General features: G+C 43.2%; 1 protein-coding gene and 1 non-coding gene across 3 annotated transcripts in view; one reads left to right on the forward strand and one right to left on the reverse strand.

Moving 5' to 3' along the window:
- Nucleotides 1-10,575: 10,575 nt before the first annotated feature.
- The window catches only part of ILRUN (inflammation and lipid regulator with UBA-like and NBR1-like domains), a 111,065-nt gene continuing 105,042 nt past the window's right edge, over nt 10,576-16,598 (forward strand). Inside the window, exon 1 of one of the 2 annotated variants that reach the window (XM_017522281.1) lies at nt 10,576-11,009. In XM_017522281.1, the coding sequence (XP_017377770.1) occupies nt 10,852-11,009 (158 nt within the window). In that variant the 5' untranslated portion in view covers nt 10,576-10,851. The remainder of the gene's footprint in view (nt 11,010-16,598) is intronic. The other variant, XM_017522279.1, reaches the window with a different exon arrangement.
- Nucleotides 14,085-14,190, reverse strand: LOC119470244. Its single transcript, XR_005199125.1, has one exon. It is a non-coding gene; the product is annotated as a small nucleolar RNA U13 (small nucleolar RNA).

Consider the following 16,598-nt stretch of genomic DNA (forward strand, 5'->3'; position numbering starts at 1 on the left):
TTTTTTTTTTTTTTTTTTTTTTTTTTTTTTTTTTTTTTTTGAGACAGAGTTTCGCTCTTGTTACCCAGGCTTGAGTGCAATGGTGCGATCTTGGCTCACTGCAACCCCTGCCTCAACCTCCTGAGTAGCTGGGACTACAGGTGTGCGCCACCATGCCCAGCTGATTTTTGTATTTTTAGTAGAGATGGGGTTTCACCATGTTGACCAGGATGGTCTCGATCTCTTGACCTCATAATCCACCCGCCTCAGCCTCCCAAAGTGCTGGGATTATAGGCATGAGCCACCATGCCTGGCCTGCATTGTATCCTTAGATTGGAATGCTATACAGTCATTAAAAATAATAATGTAGCTGGGTGCAGTGACTCATGCCTGTAATCCCAGCACTTTGGGAGGCTGAGCTGGGAGGCTTGCTGGAGCCTAGGAGTTAAAGACCTGTTTGGGCAACATAGTAAGATCTCGTCACTACAAAAAGTTTAAAAAGTAGCTGAGCTTGGTGGAGTGTACCTGTAGTCCCAACTACTGCAGAGGCTGAGGTGGGAGGATTGCTTGAGCCCAGGAGGTCAAGGCTGCAGTGAGCCGTGATGGTGCCACTGCACTCCAGCCTGGGTGACAAAGCGAGACCCTATCTCAAAAAAACAAAAACCAGAAAATAAACAAAGTTAAAATAAATAAAAATAATGATGTAAATCTATATTTACTGATGTGGAAAGCTGTTGTCAGTATACCCGCAGTGAAAAAAAGTAGCCTAGAAAGGTGGAGTATGATTCCATTTAGTCAAATTTTACAAATGGAAAAACAGATGAAAAACATATTTACTCAAATATTAACAGTGGTTATCTCTTCAGTAGTAAGATTTAGGGTGATTTTTACTTTCTTATTTTATAATTTCTATATTGCTTAATTTTAGTTGCAACAAGCATGTATGAGTCTTTCAAAAATAATAAAGCTATTAAAAAATAAACTAATGTAATTTGTTTTTCCTGAGAATGAGATAAGAGAATATATGGATATATTGAAAAAACTATAAAAGTATTACTAGTGACATAGCAAAAGAAAAAAATTGAAATGAAACAATAAGGAAAAAAGTAAACAGTCATAAATTTAAGGGTTTTTTTTTTTTTTCGAGACAGAGTCTCACTCTGTCACCCAGGCTGGAGAGCAATAGTGTGATCTCGGCTCACTGCAACCTCCACCTCCTGGGTTCAAGCGATTCTCCTGACTCAGCCTCCTGAGTAGCTGGGATTACAGGAATGTGCCACCATGCCCAGCTAATTTTTATATTTTTGGTAGAGGTGAGGTTTTGCCATGTTGGCCAAGCTGGTCTCGAACTCTTGACCTCAGGTGATCCACCCACCTTGGCCTCCCAAAGTGCTGGGATTACAGGTGTGAGCTACCATACCAGTCAAGGTATTGGTATTAATACTAGAATTTATTAGCTGAGTCTCCTCTAAAAGGATCTTGAAAATTATCAAAGTAATCCCATAAAAGAAAGTAATGATGGCTCCTTACAAACACAAGTAGGTTGAACATAGTAAAAATGTAAAATCCTTAGGATTGAAAGAGGCTGGGTGCAGTAGCTCATGCCTAAAATCCCAGCACTTTGGGAGGCTGAGGCAGGAGGATTGCTTGAAGCCAGGAGTTCAAGGCCAACCTGGCCAATATAGCAAGACCCTTTCTCTATTAGAAAAATAATAAAAATTAAAATGAAAATAAGGACTGAAAGAAATCTGGAGTAAAGAGAAGGGCACAGGTCTCTTTCTAAGCCTTGAGTTAAATCTTGGCTTTCTCAACATCTGTATCTCTTTGAACACAGTATTTAAACTTTTAATTTCTAGTTCTTGATCTGCAAATTGAAATAATATTATCTCATTCTGTTGTGAGGATTAAATGAACGAAATTACTTAATGTGATGGACTCTGACACATTGGAGAGTTCATTAAATATTTGTTCTTTTTTTTCTCCCTTTCTTTCTTAACTTTGCCTGAGATGCAGACAGCAAGATGTTGTACACATTGGAACCCAGTTAGTAAAACAGAGTGAAAAGAATGATTATAAAAAAATGGGAGAGGCTGTGGGTTTTTTCCTTTTTAACATGAGGGGAGAGATAAAGAGTTCATGTTTACTTGGAGGATGTTTGACTTGGCAAACTAAAGAGGCCAAGAAGAGAAGGGGGAAAAAAAAGAAAAGAAGAATGGACTACTTCTGGATGTATCTAGGCCAGGGGATGTGAGATAAAGACAGTCGGGTTTTCGTCTGCATTCTCCCATTCACTGAATTAGGAAAAAAGAGACTCAGGGGCGTGGATGCTTTGTCCAGAATTAAAAGTAGTACAATAGGCTGGTGCCTTCCATTGTGTAGCTCTTGAGTAGGGTAGAAGGGTAGAAGAACTGGAAAAACCCCAAATGTGGGGGTTTGGTCCTTTCCCATCATGCTTTGGGAGGATATTGAAAGTGGAGGGCTGCTCTTCAACCTCACCTGTTCACTTCCCAGAGAAATATACCCTGCCAAGTAGAACCTAGATTGTATTTCCTTTTCCTGGAGTGACTTCTAGGTACGTTTTTGGTCAGTACAGAGAACAGGAAGCAGCAAAAAGAGCCAAGGTCTTGGCCAGGTGCAGTGGTGCACACTTGCAATCCCAGCACTTTCGGATGCTGAGGTGGGTGTCTATTAAGTGTGCAATAATGTTATGTCTGCAAAAACAATATGTACATACTTTAATTTGGTTAAGGCATGCCTACAAATGCTAAGAATCATCTGAGTCTTCAGTAAGTCACAACCTTCTTGCTGGTGGAGGGTCTTGCCTCCGTATCTGATGGCTGCTGACTGATCAGGGTGGTGGTTGCTGAAGGCTGCAATGGCTGTGGCAATTCCTTAAAATAAGACAGCAGTGAAGTTTGCTGCATCAATTGACTCTTCCTTTCATGAAAGATTTATCTGTAGCATGGGGGTGGCGGGCTCAGCCCTCACCCTTGTCCCTGCAGGCGGGACTGGGAAACTGGAGAAGCCACCCAAGACCAGACGAAGGGCCCAGCCCAGTGTGGTGTCCTGATTTCTTTGTGATGAGTGATGTATGTCCAGGGCACAGAGGCCAGCATAGCCTGGCCAACATGGTGAAAACCCATCTCTGCTAAAAGTACAAAAATTAGCCAGGTGTGATGGCACGTGCCTGTAATCCCAGCTACCCAGGAGGCTGAGACAGGAGAATCACTTGAACCTGGAAGGTAAAGGTTGCAGTGAGCTGAGATCGCTCCATTGAACCCAGCCTGGATGACAGAGCAAGACTCAGTCTCTAAATAAATAAATAAATAAATAGCCAGAGTGTTGGAGCTGTTCAAAGCTTCTAAATGATTTTGTCATAATGCATTCTTTTACTAGCCTGTTGTTCCTCAAGCCCTGTGGAGAATCATCCAGGCCTCCTGGGTCAAGTCTCCTGGAAGTCATCTCTGGGCATCCCAACCTACTCTTTACTCTTCCCTCCTCCCAAGTCCTACAGCCTCGTTGTCTACTTCACATTTGGTACTTGAACATATGCAGCTTTGCACGGTTGCCTGCCTTTATATAGTTATTTATAGAAATGAATGTCCTTGTCTCTCCCAATGTCATATAAGACTTTAATATTTTACATTTACAAGTGCTTATGCCTACCTCATTTAAACCTCTATTCCTGGGAAACAAACACAGAATGGAAATTTTGGCTTGTGGTTACATTTATATAAATACTAGTTGTAGCCATACATTAAATTCTAAACATCTTTTTGGTTTTATTTGATTTATTCTTTTGATCTTTTTACAGCATTCCCTATATAGAGATGAGGAAACTAAGGTCTAGAGGGAAACTGTATAATTTGGTCAGAGTCACACAACAAAAGAATAAGGGTTCTCTTTCCAGGCCACTGTCCCCAACTCGGCCTTTCTAATAGTAAGCCTGCAGACATTTGCTTGCTCGGCTGAACAGTCCATCTGATTGTTAGCTGCATCCTTGGGTTTGTAGCTTATGAGGTTTCTCCTTTGACACGGAAAATGTAAAGAACTAAAATGATAATGTTTGAAAAGCTCCCCAGGCCATCCAATTTTCTTTGCTTCAAAATGAAGTGTCTCTTTATGTTTTATTACATGATCATTAAAAAAGTACAGACAAAAAATATTAAAATATCCATCATTTTCCATACCCAGAGATTGTGATTGTTATACCTTGGAGTATATCCTTCCAGACATTTCTCTCACACTTATTCTTGCATCTCTCTTAGAAATTGAATCATACGTAATACTACTGCTTTGTCATATCTTTTAAGATTACACTGTGACACTGAGTACAGTGGCTGATGCCTGTAATACCAGCACTCTGGGAGGCTGAGGCAGCAGGATTGCTCAAGCCCAGGAGTTCCAGCCTGCAGTTAGTCATGATTTTGTCACTCACTCTTGGTGAAAAAGCAAGACCCCAAGTGTTTTTTATTTTTTAATTGACATGTAATTCTTGTTTCTCAAATAAAAGCTTTAAAGATCATCCATGTTAACAGAGATAATTCTGTCTCATTATTCTTAACAGAGATAATTCTGTCTCATTCTTCTTTTTTTTTTTTTTTTTTTCCAAGATGGAGTCTCACTCTGTCTCCCAGACTGGAGTGTAGTGGCACAATCTTGGCTCACTGCAACTTCTGCCTCCCAGGTTTAAGTGATTCTCCAACCTCAGCCTCCCGAGTAGCTGGGATTATAGGCATGCCACCACACCCAGCTAATTTTTGTATTTTTAGTACAAAAATTAGGGGTTTTGCCATGTGGGCCAGGCTGGTCTCAAACTCCTGACCTCAGGTGATCCACCCACCTTGGCCTCCCACAGTGCTGGGATTACAAGCATGAGCCACCGCACCCAGCCAGTCTCATGATCCTTAGTGGACAGTCAGTTGAAACTTTAAAAAAATATATTTTATTTTGTTTTATTTTGAGATAGGGTTTCACCCCATTGCCCCAGACTGGAATGCAGTGGCACAATCTCTGCTCACTGCAGCTTTGACCTCCTCGGTTCAGTTGATCCTCCCACCTCAACCTCCAAGTAGCTGGGATTACAGGCGTGCACACCATTCCCTGTTAGTTGTTCTTATGTTTTATTTTTGTAGAGACAAGGTCTCACTAGTCTCTACAAAACATGACAGGGCTGATCTTGAACTCCTGAGCTCAAGTGATCCTCCCACCTTGGCCTCCCAAAGTGCCGGGATTATAGGTGTAAGCCACCTTTTCTGGTCCTGTTTATTTATTTATATTTTGAGACAGAGTCTCCCTCTGTTGCCCAGGCTGGAATGTAATGGTGGGTTCTCTACTCACTATAATCTCTGCCTTCCAGGTTGAAGTGATTTTCTGCCTCAGCCTCCTGAGTAGCTGGGATTACAGGCGCAGACCACCATGCCCGGTTAATTTTTGTATTTTTAGCAGAGACTAGGTTTCACTATGTTGGCCAGGCTGGTCTTAAACTCCTGACCTCAGGTGATCTGTCCACCTGTGTCTCCCAAAGTGTTGGGATTACAGGCATGAGCCACTGCACCTGGCCATATTTATTTATTTATTTATTTTGCAGTTTCATGGTAGCAGTTCACACTGTATATTTATTTATTTAAATACAGGAAAGTGGCCAGGCGTGGTGGCTTACGCCTGTAATCCCAGCACTTTGGGAGACTAAGGTGGGCAGATTACTTGAGGTCAGGAGTTTAAGACCAGCCTGTCCAACATGGTGAAACCCTGCCTCTACTAAAAATATAAAAAATTAGCCTGGCATGGTGGTGTGTGCCTGTCTTCAGGAGGCTGAGGTAAGATAATTGCTTGAACCCAGCTGATGAAAGCTGCAGTGAGCCACGATCACGCCACTGCAATCCAGCCTGGGCAACAAGTGAATGAAACCCTGTCTTAAAAAAAAAAAAAAGCCGGGCATGGTGGCTCACGCCTGTAATCCAAGCACTTTGGAGGTCAAGTGGGCAGATCACCTGAGGTCGGGAGTTCAAGACTAGCCTGACCAACATGGTGAAACCCCAACTAGGAAAACAAAAAAACAAAACAAAAAAAAACAGGTGGCTCGCACCTGTAATCCCAGCACTTTGGGAGGCTGAGGCAGGTGGATCACTTGAGGTCAGGAGTTCAAGAGCAGCCTGGCCAACGTGGCAAAACCCATCTCTACGAGAAATACAAAAAGATTAGCCAGGCATGGTGGTGTGCCCTTGTAATCCCAGCTACTCAAGAGGCTGAGTGAGGCAAAAGAATCGCTTGAATCGGGAGGTGGATATTGCAGTGAGCTGAGATTGCGTGCCACTGCACTCTAGCCTTGGCAACACAGCGAGACTTTGTCTCAGAAAAAAAAAAAAAATAATAATAAAGGACAGGCCTGGTGGCTCATGCCTGTAATCCTAGCACTTTGGGAGGACCAGGCGGGTGGAGCAGCTGAGGTTAAGAGTTTGAGACCAGCCTGGCCAACATGATGAAACCCTGTCACTACTAAAAATACAAAAAATTTAGCTGGGTGTGGTGGCCTGTAATCCCAGCTACTCGGGAGGCTGAGGCAGGAGAATGGCTTGAACTAAATACGCTAAATAGGAATTCTGTATTTTACCTGGCAATCCTACCATAAACCCTCTTCTCTTAACCATTGTTAGATAGCTACCAAGATATTTTGTTATGCATATTGTTTACACATGTACATAAACATATATACTCACATATAAATATTTTTTCTTGGGGGGACAAGCTCACTCTGTTGCTGAGGCTGGAGTACGGTGGCCCTATCATGGCTCACAGCAGCCTGGACCTCCTGGGCTCAAACAGTCCTCCCACTGAGTCTCCCAAGTAGCTAGGACCACGGCTCATGCCACCATGCTTGGCTAATTGAAAAATAATGTGTAGAGTCTCACTATGTTACCCTGGATGGTCTTGAACTTCTAGGCTCAAACAATCCTCCCACCTCAGCCTCCCAAAGTTCTGGGATTACAGGTGTTCAGCAAGCCCAGCTCACATATGCTTTTTAAACAAACACAAAAGAGATCACCGTATATACATTGTCAACAGCTAGCTTTTTGCTTTTTTCTCCTAATGGTCAGTAGTCTACATCTTTTCATGTTAGTTCATACAGACCTATTTAATTTTTTTTTTTTTTTTTTTTTTTAGGTTCCGATTTTTTTTTTTTTTTTTTTTTTTTTTTTTTTTGAGACGGAGTTTCGCTCTTGTTACCCAGGCTGGAGTGCAATGGCACGATCTCGGCTCACCGCAACCTCCGTCTCCCGGGTTCAGGCAATTCTCCTGCCTCAGCCTCCGGAGTAGCTGGGATTACAGGCACGCGCCACCATGCCCAGCTAATTTTTTGTATTTTTTTTTTTAGTAGAGACGGGGTTTCACCATGTTGACCAGGATGGTCTCGATCTCTTGACCTCGTGATCCACCCGCCTCGGCCTCCCAAAGTGCTGGGATTACAGGCTTGAGCCACCGCGCCCAGCCTACACCCAGCATTTTTTAAATGGTGTGTACTATTCCATAATGTAAATGTAGCATAATATAATCAATGCCTTACTGACGGTCATTTAGATTGTTTCCAGTTTTCCAGCATCTCAAATAAATCTGCAGTGATCATCTTTCTACATATGTCTTTGACCATCTTTTTAGTTTGTCTGTATATCTAAGATATAGTGTGCACATTTAAAATTTTTAATAGACATTGCCAAATTGTCTTCCAAAAAGGTTTTACCAATGTGCAATCCTGTCAATATTGTATGAAATTACCTTTTCTTCACAACTTATAGAACACTGGCTATTATCAATATTTGCCAAACTGATATGTAAAAATGGTATTGTATCTGTTTTAATTTGCATTTCTTAATTATTCATGGAGTTTAAAATATTTTCATTCATTTTTAAGCCTGTAATTTTTTTTTTTAAGAGACAGTCTTGGCCAGGCAAGGTGGCTCATGCCTGTAATCCCAGCACTTTGGGAGGCCTAGGAGGGTGGATCACTTGAAGTCAGGAGTTTCAGACCAGCCTGGCCAACATGGCAAAAACCTGTCTCTACCAAAAAATACAAAAATTAGCCAGGCTGGCACACACATGTAGTCCCTGCTACCTGGGACCTTCAACCACCTGGAGCAGGGAGGACTACAGGTGCATACCAGTACACCCACCTATTTAAAAACACTTTTTATAGAGATGGGGTCTTGCTACACTGCCCAGGCTGGTCTCAAACTCTTGGCCTCAAGCAATCCTCCCACCTCGGCCTCCCTAATTACTGGGATTAAAGGAATGAGCTATCTCACCTAGTCCCTTTATTGATCTTTTTATTTTTATGCGTAAATTAAAAAATTTTTTTTTGAGACAGTGTCTCCTTTTGTCACCCAGGCTGCAGTGCAGTGGCAGGAACATGGCTCACTGCAGCCTCAACCTCCTGAGCTCAAGTTATCCCCTCTTCTCAGCCTCCCGTGTAGCTGGGACCATGGGTGAGCACTACCACATCCGATTAATTTTTTAATTTTTTGTAGAGTGGTGGTTTCACCATGTTGCTCAGTCTGGTCTAGAATTCCTGGGCTCAAGTGATCCTCCTGCCTCCTCATTGATCTTAATAGCTTTTTATTTATTACATTAAAATATCAGGGCACAGTGGCTCATGCCTGTAATCCCAACACTTTGGAAGGCCAAGGCAGGAGGATCCCTCAAGCCCAGAAGCTCGAGATCAGTGAGTCCCCATCTCTACAAAAAGTTGAAAAACATTAGCCAGGCATGGTGGCACCCACCTGCAGTCCCAATTTCTTGGTGGGCTGTGGGAGGATTGCTTGATCCCAGGAGTTCAAGGCTGCAGTGAACTGTGACCTGCCATTGCACTCCAGCCCGGGCAACAGTGCGAGATCTTGTCTCAGAAAAAAAAAAAAAAAAAAAGAATTTATCTGAACTATGTAGACTATTGAGGTGTGGGCTAAGACCCTAGTACTGTATAGGATTGACTGAGAGTTTTGAATTTTTCCCTGAATCAGCATTCTAATGGAGTTACCAGATTCCAATAATACCTTCTTTTGTATTCTTGGTCACACAATTTTCATCCATGGATACTGCAAGGTAAAACACTTTCTAGAAGTCTATGGTCCTAACATCAAATTAGTTCTTGGGTCAAATTTTTTGTTTTTGTGTAAGGCCCCAAATAACCTAATGTAGAAAGGGAATGTAGCAGGGTATAGTGAATGGAGTGCTAAACCGGGAGTTTGGAAACCCCTATCCAGCTGTGTAATCTTGGGTAAGTCATTTCCCCTCTCTCCATTTCAATTTCTTCATCTGTAGAATGGGGAGGTTGGACTCGACAGTCTCAGTTCCTTTCAATTATTATACTGAGATTTTTGTAATCTTTCTGTCTCTATTGCATCATACAAAAAATTGGTACAAACATGTTCACCTCTGAGTCCCAAATATGCATAACCCCAGAACGTAGGCTTTTTAAGCTACCGTAGTTTACTCTCTTTTGGTAGTAGGACAGAGGAGGTAGAATGCGTTCCCTTTGCAAAACATCCCGGTCCCTGAGATATTACTACTTATCCCCGCTCTGTTGTTGAAATTGTGGAAACCACACTTCATAAGGAACCAGAATCTGGGTTCTAATTTTGCTGCTCTGTATGTTTGGACAAGGCACGGAAGGTTATTTCCCTTATTTGCAAAATAGAAAACTACTTGAAGGCAGAAGGCAAATTTTCACTGATTTCCCCCCCTCCCCAACCCTTCCCACCTTGGATCTAGCAGTACTGGACAGTTCGCGGTGTTTGAAAAACATTTGCTAACAGAAGAGGGCAGGGAATATAGTCTCTATGCTTCCTTTCTCATTCTTTGACAGACCTTCACCGGGCCAGTGTACAACCCTCTATATACAATACTTTGTCTTCTGTTTGTTTTTTTTTTTTTCTCTTTTTTTAAATTTTGTCTTCTGTTCTAAACACAGAACAAGGCATGCTAAATTCTCATGACTTTGATAGGGTTGTTCCTAAAGGAGTGGGTGGAAGGTTATGTGTGGTGTTCTTCTAGACCTGTGATGGATGTTTGTATCTAGACCTTTTTTTCTGCGATGCCACCGTTGCATAACACAAACAGCACGGATAAGCTGTAGTAATATCAAAGAGTGCCTGGGAATCAAGGCTTTAAAACAGCATCCCTCTGGGAAAGCGGCTCTTCAAAAACGTCCTTCAAGCACGAGTGGCAGACTCCTGGCTGGCAGAACTGAGTCCAGAGTGCACTTTGCTACTTGACCTTGCCACTATCTCTGCCTCTCCCGGGACTTCAGTTTCCTCACCTGCAAAATGGTAGACTTCTCATAAACGAAAATCCCTGAGCTTCTCCCGCAACCCATCTTTAACTGCTCTCCTTGAGGGTGGGGAAGGGGTGGAGTAAGGGTCTGGCCAGAAGCCTCCCCACAACTGCTGGACCCGAAACTTTCCTCCTTCCCACTTTCTGCCCCCTGGCCCGCAGCGGTGAGGTCACGCGGGGACGTCACGGGTTTGTGACGACACTAAGGGGCGGGCCTCCAGGAGAGGAAGGGGCGGGGCCTAGGCTTGCGACGCTTGCGCAGTGGGCGCGGCGCGGGAGGAGGCGGAGGCGGTGGAGTGGCTAGAGGCGAGAGGCGGCGGAGGCGGGGGGGTGGGGGGGGTGGGTGGGGGGGAGAGTGAGTGAGTGGCAGAGTGAGTTTACCCCTATGAGACTGTGAGAGGCCCGGGGCCTACCTCAGAGGAGCGGGGTCACGACTCTAGCTAGCAGCGGGCCCCCTCCCGGTCCCCGGGCCCGGCGGCGCGGCGGCAGCGGCTCGGCGGCGGCGGCTCGGTTGTGAGGAGGCGGGGAAGCGGGTGTCCGGCCCCCGCCATGGAGGGCATGGACGTGGACCTGGACCCGGAGCTGATGCAGAAGTTCAGCTGCCTGGGCACCACCGACAAGGACGTGCTCATCTCAGAGTTCCAGCGGCTGCTCGGCTTCCAGCTTAACCCTGCCGGTTGCGCCTTCTTCCTGGACATGACCAACTGGTGAGCCGGCCCCGCGGTGCCAGTGCTGGCAGCGGCCTCGGGGCCCCGACGGGAAGGGAAGGGACATCCGAGCTCAGCAGCAGGGCGGGCCAGGCGGGTACTAAGGGGTACCTCTTCTTGGGACGGGGAGGACTAGTGGGAGAGCCCGGAGGGCAAGGGAGAATGTGAGGGCTGAGCAGGGCTAGAGGAGAGTTAGGGGCCACGGAGGTAGAAGGAAGATGGTGGGGCAAGTTCCTGAGGTTTTTCGAGTATTAGTGGCTGAGGGACATGGGATGAGGGGAAGACTTGGGCATCGAGGCATAGTGGGTAGACTTGGGAGGGAAAGGCTTTTGGTGTTGGCCGAGAGTAAAAAGCACAGGAGATCTGGATTTGGGGAGTGGGAAAAAAGATTGGGGTTTGGAGCGAGGGGCTGAGGATGCCAGGATTGGAAGAAAACTATAGGGAAGGATTAGGTACTGTGGAAGAACCTGAGCACGGGAGAGGCTTGGGAGTTAGGAGCTGAGAACAGATTAATTTGTGTGTCTGTCTCTTTCCATCTGAGGATACGTAGGGAAAAGGGGGTGATATTATGGGGGAAGACAAGGGAGTACGGTGAGGGAGATGACTTTCTTAAGAGTTATGCCAGGGAGGAGTAGGATCTACTAGTAAATCGACACTTGGAGGACCCGGAGTGTTAGACTTGGGACAGGGACTGGGAACCACTTTAGGAAAAGTGGGGGAAATGAGATGATCTAGGGAGAGGAAACTTTCTGAAGGGACAGGACTTCTAACAGGGGGTTCTCCAGAAAGCTGCGAATGGAGAGGGGCTTATCTGAAAGGAAACTAAGTTGACAGATGTTTGAGAAAATGGAGAACTTAGGTTGGGGGCCAAGTATTTTTGGCTTCACCTTGTAGAAGACTGAATTGGGGCAGAAGACTATCCGACTTAAAGGAGTGTTTCTTGGCTTTGATAGTAGCACTTGCTGTTGTTGATAAGCAAGGCTTCCCCTTATGCTCTGAGTAGAGGTTGTTGCGTTTACTCAGAGGCAGAGTTGGAGTGGAGGCAATTAGACTTCCTTTGAAAGGATTTCAGGTGAAGCAACTAATATTTCTTTGGGCAAAAGGCTAAAGGTTGAGTGCCCTTTGCTCTGTTGGGCATTCAGTCTCCTGACATGTGGAATCTTGTTTCTTTTGGCATCACTTGCACAGCCAACCTCTCTTTTATTCCATGTCCACTGACTGCCTCAAGCAACACTGGAAAAGAGGCTGTAAGCCGACTTTTTATCCCACTCCTAACCTAACTCTATCCTGAATGACGCTCATCTGTTAGTAGGAGCCTTGTAGCCATGGCTGCACCAAACGTGATGTGTAAATTTTTTTTTTCTGTGCATCATCTTTGATGAGTCCTATTTTATTTCTAACGTCAATTATTACAGCAAGTGCGGGTTTAAATTTCTAGATGTTTAGAAAACTCTGACTGGATGAAAGCGATAACCTTTATAATTAGTCGTTTGTGATCTCCACTTGTATCTGTTATGTCTGATGATCTCAGGCATGGAATGTAGCCTATTGTAGCTTTCTGACAACTAACGTGTGGTATTTAGTCAGAAATGGGTTATTGAACACACTGAGAAGAGCTATTACTCTGTTGAAATTTAGAGGTAAAGTTATATCTTGAAGAGAGTTGTTCTCTTGCCTGACTGCTTCCCACCTCCGGCTCTTTTTCTTCCTTGTTTACACTAGTTCAGCATAGGAAACTTGGCATATTGTTGCTGCCAGTTTGGTAGGAGAGGATCATTATTTCTCCCCACCTCTTGTGAATTGGACCATTTAAACACTGCCCTAATAAGCTCTTTAGAGTCAGTCTTTATTAGTACAATTATTATGGCTACAAAACGTGTGTAATGAATTTTATATGTTTGAGGTGTGTATTTAATGTTTAAGATTTTTCTTAGGTGTTGTGGAAAGTGAATAGGTGAGGCCCAGTGTGATAAGAAAAAAAATAAAAGGCTGCACGCCTGTAATCCCAGCACTTTGGGAGGCCAAGACAGGAGGATCACTTGAGTCCAGGAGTTCGAGACCAGCCTGGGTGACATAGTGAAATCTTGTCTCTACCAAAAAAATGCAACAAAACGAGCTGGGCATAGTGGTGTGTGTCTGTAGTTCCAGCTACTCCGGAGGCTGAGGTGGGAGGATCACCCTGGCTGCAGTGAGCTGAGATCGCGACATTGCACTCTAGCCTGAGTGACAAGAGTGGTGAGATGCTGTCTCCAAAAAAAAATTTTTAAATATAGTTCGATTATAAAAGTTCTATTTGAGTTTTTAAATAAAACACAATTAAGCTAAAATTCATGGAATAGCATATATATTGATGACATGTTATTTCTGTATAAAACAGGTTACATTTATGAGCAAAGGAGTGAGCCATTAAGAAAATGTGTGCTGGGCCAGGTGTGGTGGTACATGCCTGTAGTCCCAGTTACCTGGGAGGCTGAGGTAGGAGGGTCTTTTGAGCCCTGGAGGTTGAGGCTGTAGTGAGCTGTGATCATGCCACTGCACTCCAGCCTGGGCAACAGAGTGAGACTCTGAGAGAAAAAAGAAGAAAAAGAAAATATGTTCTGGTTTTAGAGAAATTGAAAAGTTGGAAGTCAGTAGCTTCTTAGAAATCCATCCAGTTAAGTGATAATTCAACTTTAAGTCACATTACCTTATTTTTATAAGGCATGTTCTTTATTTTCTTTGATTATAAAATGAAAAATCATCTGTGAACTAAAAGTAGGAAGGCTTTCCACCTTTTTCTTTCTTATGAAAGATAGTTAGTGCCATAGTCCATTACTGTATTTTTTGATTCCTATGTTTACCTAATTCATCTTAACAGATTTTTATTTTATTTTATATTTTGAGACAGGATCTTGTTCTGTCGCCCAGACTGGAGTGCAGTGGCACAAACATGGCTCACTGCAGCCTTGACCTCCCAGACTCAAGCAATTCTCCCACCTCAGCCTCTTGAGTAGCTGGGATTACAGATGCATCCCATCATGACTGGCTAATTTTTTTTATTTTTTACTTTTTATTTAATTCAATTTTTTTTTCTCATGTCAGATGGGTAATGTGCACATGTTATATAACAAGATTCAAGGTTGGTACATTTCACACATGCATGTGAACACCCAGTCATCACGCATATGAATAACAAAACGATCAATTTAAAAATTTTTTTAGAGATGGGGTCTCACTGTGTTTCCAGACCTAGCCTTGAACTCTTGGGCTCAATCCTGCCTTCCCAAAGTGTTAGGATTACAGAAGTGAGCCGCTGTGTCCAGCCAAGATTTTTTCTTTCTTTCTTTTTTTTCTGAGATGGAGTCTCTGTGCCCCAGGCTGGAGTGCAGTGGCGTGATCTCAGCTCACTGTAATCTCTGACTTCAGGGTTCAAGCAATTCTCCTGCCTCAGGCTCCTGAGTAGCTAGGATCACAGGCATGTGCCACCATGCCCTGCTAATTTTTGTGTTTTTAGTAGAGACAGGGTTTCACCATGCTGCCCAGGCTGGTCTTGAACTCCTGAACTTGTAATCTGCCCACCTCGGCCTTCCGGTGTGTTGGGATTATAGGTGTGATCCATTGTGCCCCGTGATTTTTTTTTTTTTTTTAAACAAACATTCATCATAATTAATAAAATCCAGGTAAATACATATACACATAATGTGCATGCATGCATACTTGATCACAGTATTTGTGTGTGTTGCTCAAGTAAAAATTTAAAGTCTAGACATGGGTTGTTTTAAGCATCGTTTAATTTCTAACTGGGCAACTGTTGACATAGTCCTAATATAGGTTGGCAAAAAAAATCAACTTGCTCTAATGGTTAACGGGTTGATTTGAAGATGATTAATCTTCCTGTGACTTCATAAGTGCCTCCTTTGGGTTATAATAAATACCATTCAGTTGTCGTGTGTTTACTAAAAATAATATAGTAAATTAAAAATCATTATTGAAAAGTGAAGTCCCTGAGTCTTCTAAAATTAAATGTATCTGAGTGCAGTAGTTCATGCCTGTAATCCCAGCACTTTGGGAGGTGAAGGCAGTAGGTTTGCTTGAATGCAGGAGTTTGAGACCAGCATAGACAAGATAGTGAGACCTCCATCTCTACAAAAATAAAAAAATTAGCTGGGTGTGGTGGTGCTCACCTGTAGTCCCGCCTAAGTGGGAGGCCAAGGTGGGAAGATCAATTGAGCCCGGGAGGTGAAGGCTGCAGGGAGCAGTGATTGTGCCACTGCCCTTCTGCCTGGGCAACAGAGTGAGACCCTGTCTCAGAAATAAAATAAAAATAAAATCTGAGTTAGAAAAATTACGCTTTTGTGATCAGAAGTAAGAATTTATTTTGTCATTGTTGAAAAACAGACTAAATGGAATGTTTTGGCTTTGTAAGTCTTCTACCCTGTTAACACAGATTTTTTTGGTCTTAGGTTGACAAAATTGTGTAGATATTTCTTTTTTTTTTTTTTTGAGACAGAGTCCAGGCTGGAGGGCAGTTGTGCGATCTCGGCTCACTGCAACCTCTGCCTCCTGGGTTCAAGCGATTCTCCTGCCTCAACCTCCCAAATAGCTGGGACTATGGATGCCCGCCACCACGCCTGGCTAATTTTTATGTTTTTAGTAGAGATGGGGTTTCACCATGTTGGCCAGGCTGGTCTCGAACTCCTGACCTGAAATGATCCACCCACTTTGGCCTCCCGAACTGCTGGGATTTCAGGCGTGAGCCACCATACCTGGCTTCTGTTTGTTAAATTTAGAACCAAATATTGTTTTCAGTTGAGCATGTTTGTAGCATTTATAGGGAAGCCTGGAGATTGATGGAACTGCCTGTTAACAAAAGTACGTCAGTTTTCAGTTCCTAAGTATGTAAAGTGAATAAATGGTATGGTGAAAGCAAACCTAGTATCTAAAGCCAAATTGAAATGACTTGTAGATTAATATCTGCAGTGTTCTATAAGTGGAATGTCTTTTAGAGGTACTATTGGGCTGTGAATATAGAACTTCTATATTCTAAAACTAAATTCTAAAACTGGAAACTGGCTTAAGAGATTCTCTAGTTTATTCCAACTTTTCCTACAGAATTGCATCCAGCCCTTCTAAGATAGCCATCTGTCCTATTCTTGTATCCCTAAGGGCAGAGATTTGCATGATACCTTATTATAAGGTTTAATTACTTTCTGGTTAGAATTACGATAAAACTAAACCTTCCTTGCTACAATTTAAGCCTTTTTCTTTTTGTTTTTTTATTTTTTCCTCCACTCCCCAATTTAAGCCTTTTTCATTTGTGTATGTCTTCCTTGGATATGGAGGATATCTAATAAACACTCTGTTAGGAGGTCAGAAAACTTTTTTGATATTACTAAAAGCTTTTAACTATGTAAAATTTAAACATGTTCAATTTAATGGGTTCATGTTTTTTTAATGTAGTCTAATTGGTTTTTTTTTTTCCCATGGGAAAAAATTCAGAGGAGAGCTTACATCACTTTTTAAACATTTGTGGTAGGCTGGGCGCAGTGGCTCACACCTGTAATCCTAGCACTTTGGGAGGCTGAGGTGGGAGGATCACCCTGGCTGCAG

This window comes from Cebus imitator, unplaced genomic scaffold, assembly GCF_001604975.1.
Source record: "Cebus imitator isolate Cc_AM_T3 unplaced genomic scaffold, Cebus_imitator-1.0 Scaffold24, whole genome shotgun sequence".
NCBI lineage: Eukaryota > Metazoa > Chordata > Mammalia > Primates > Cebidae > Cebus > Cebus imitator.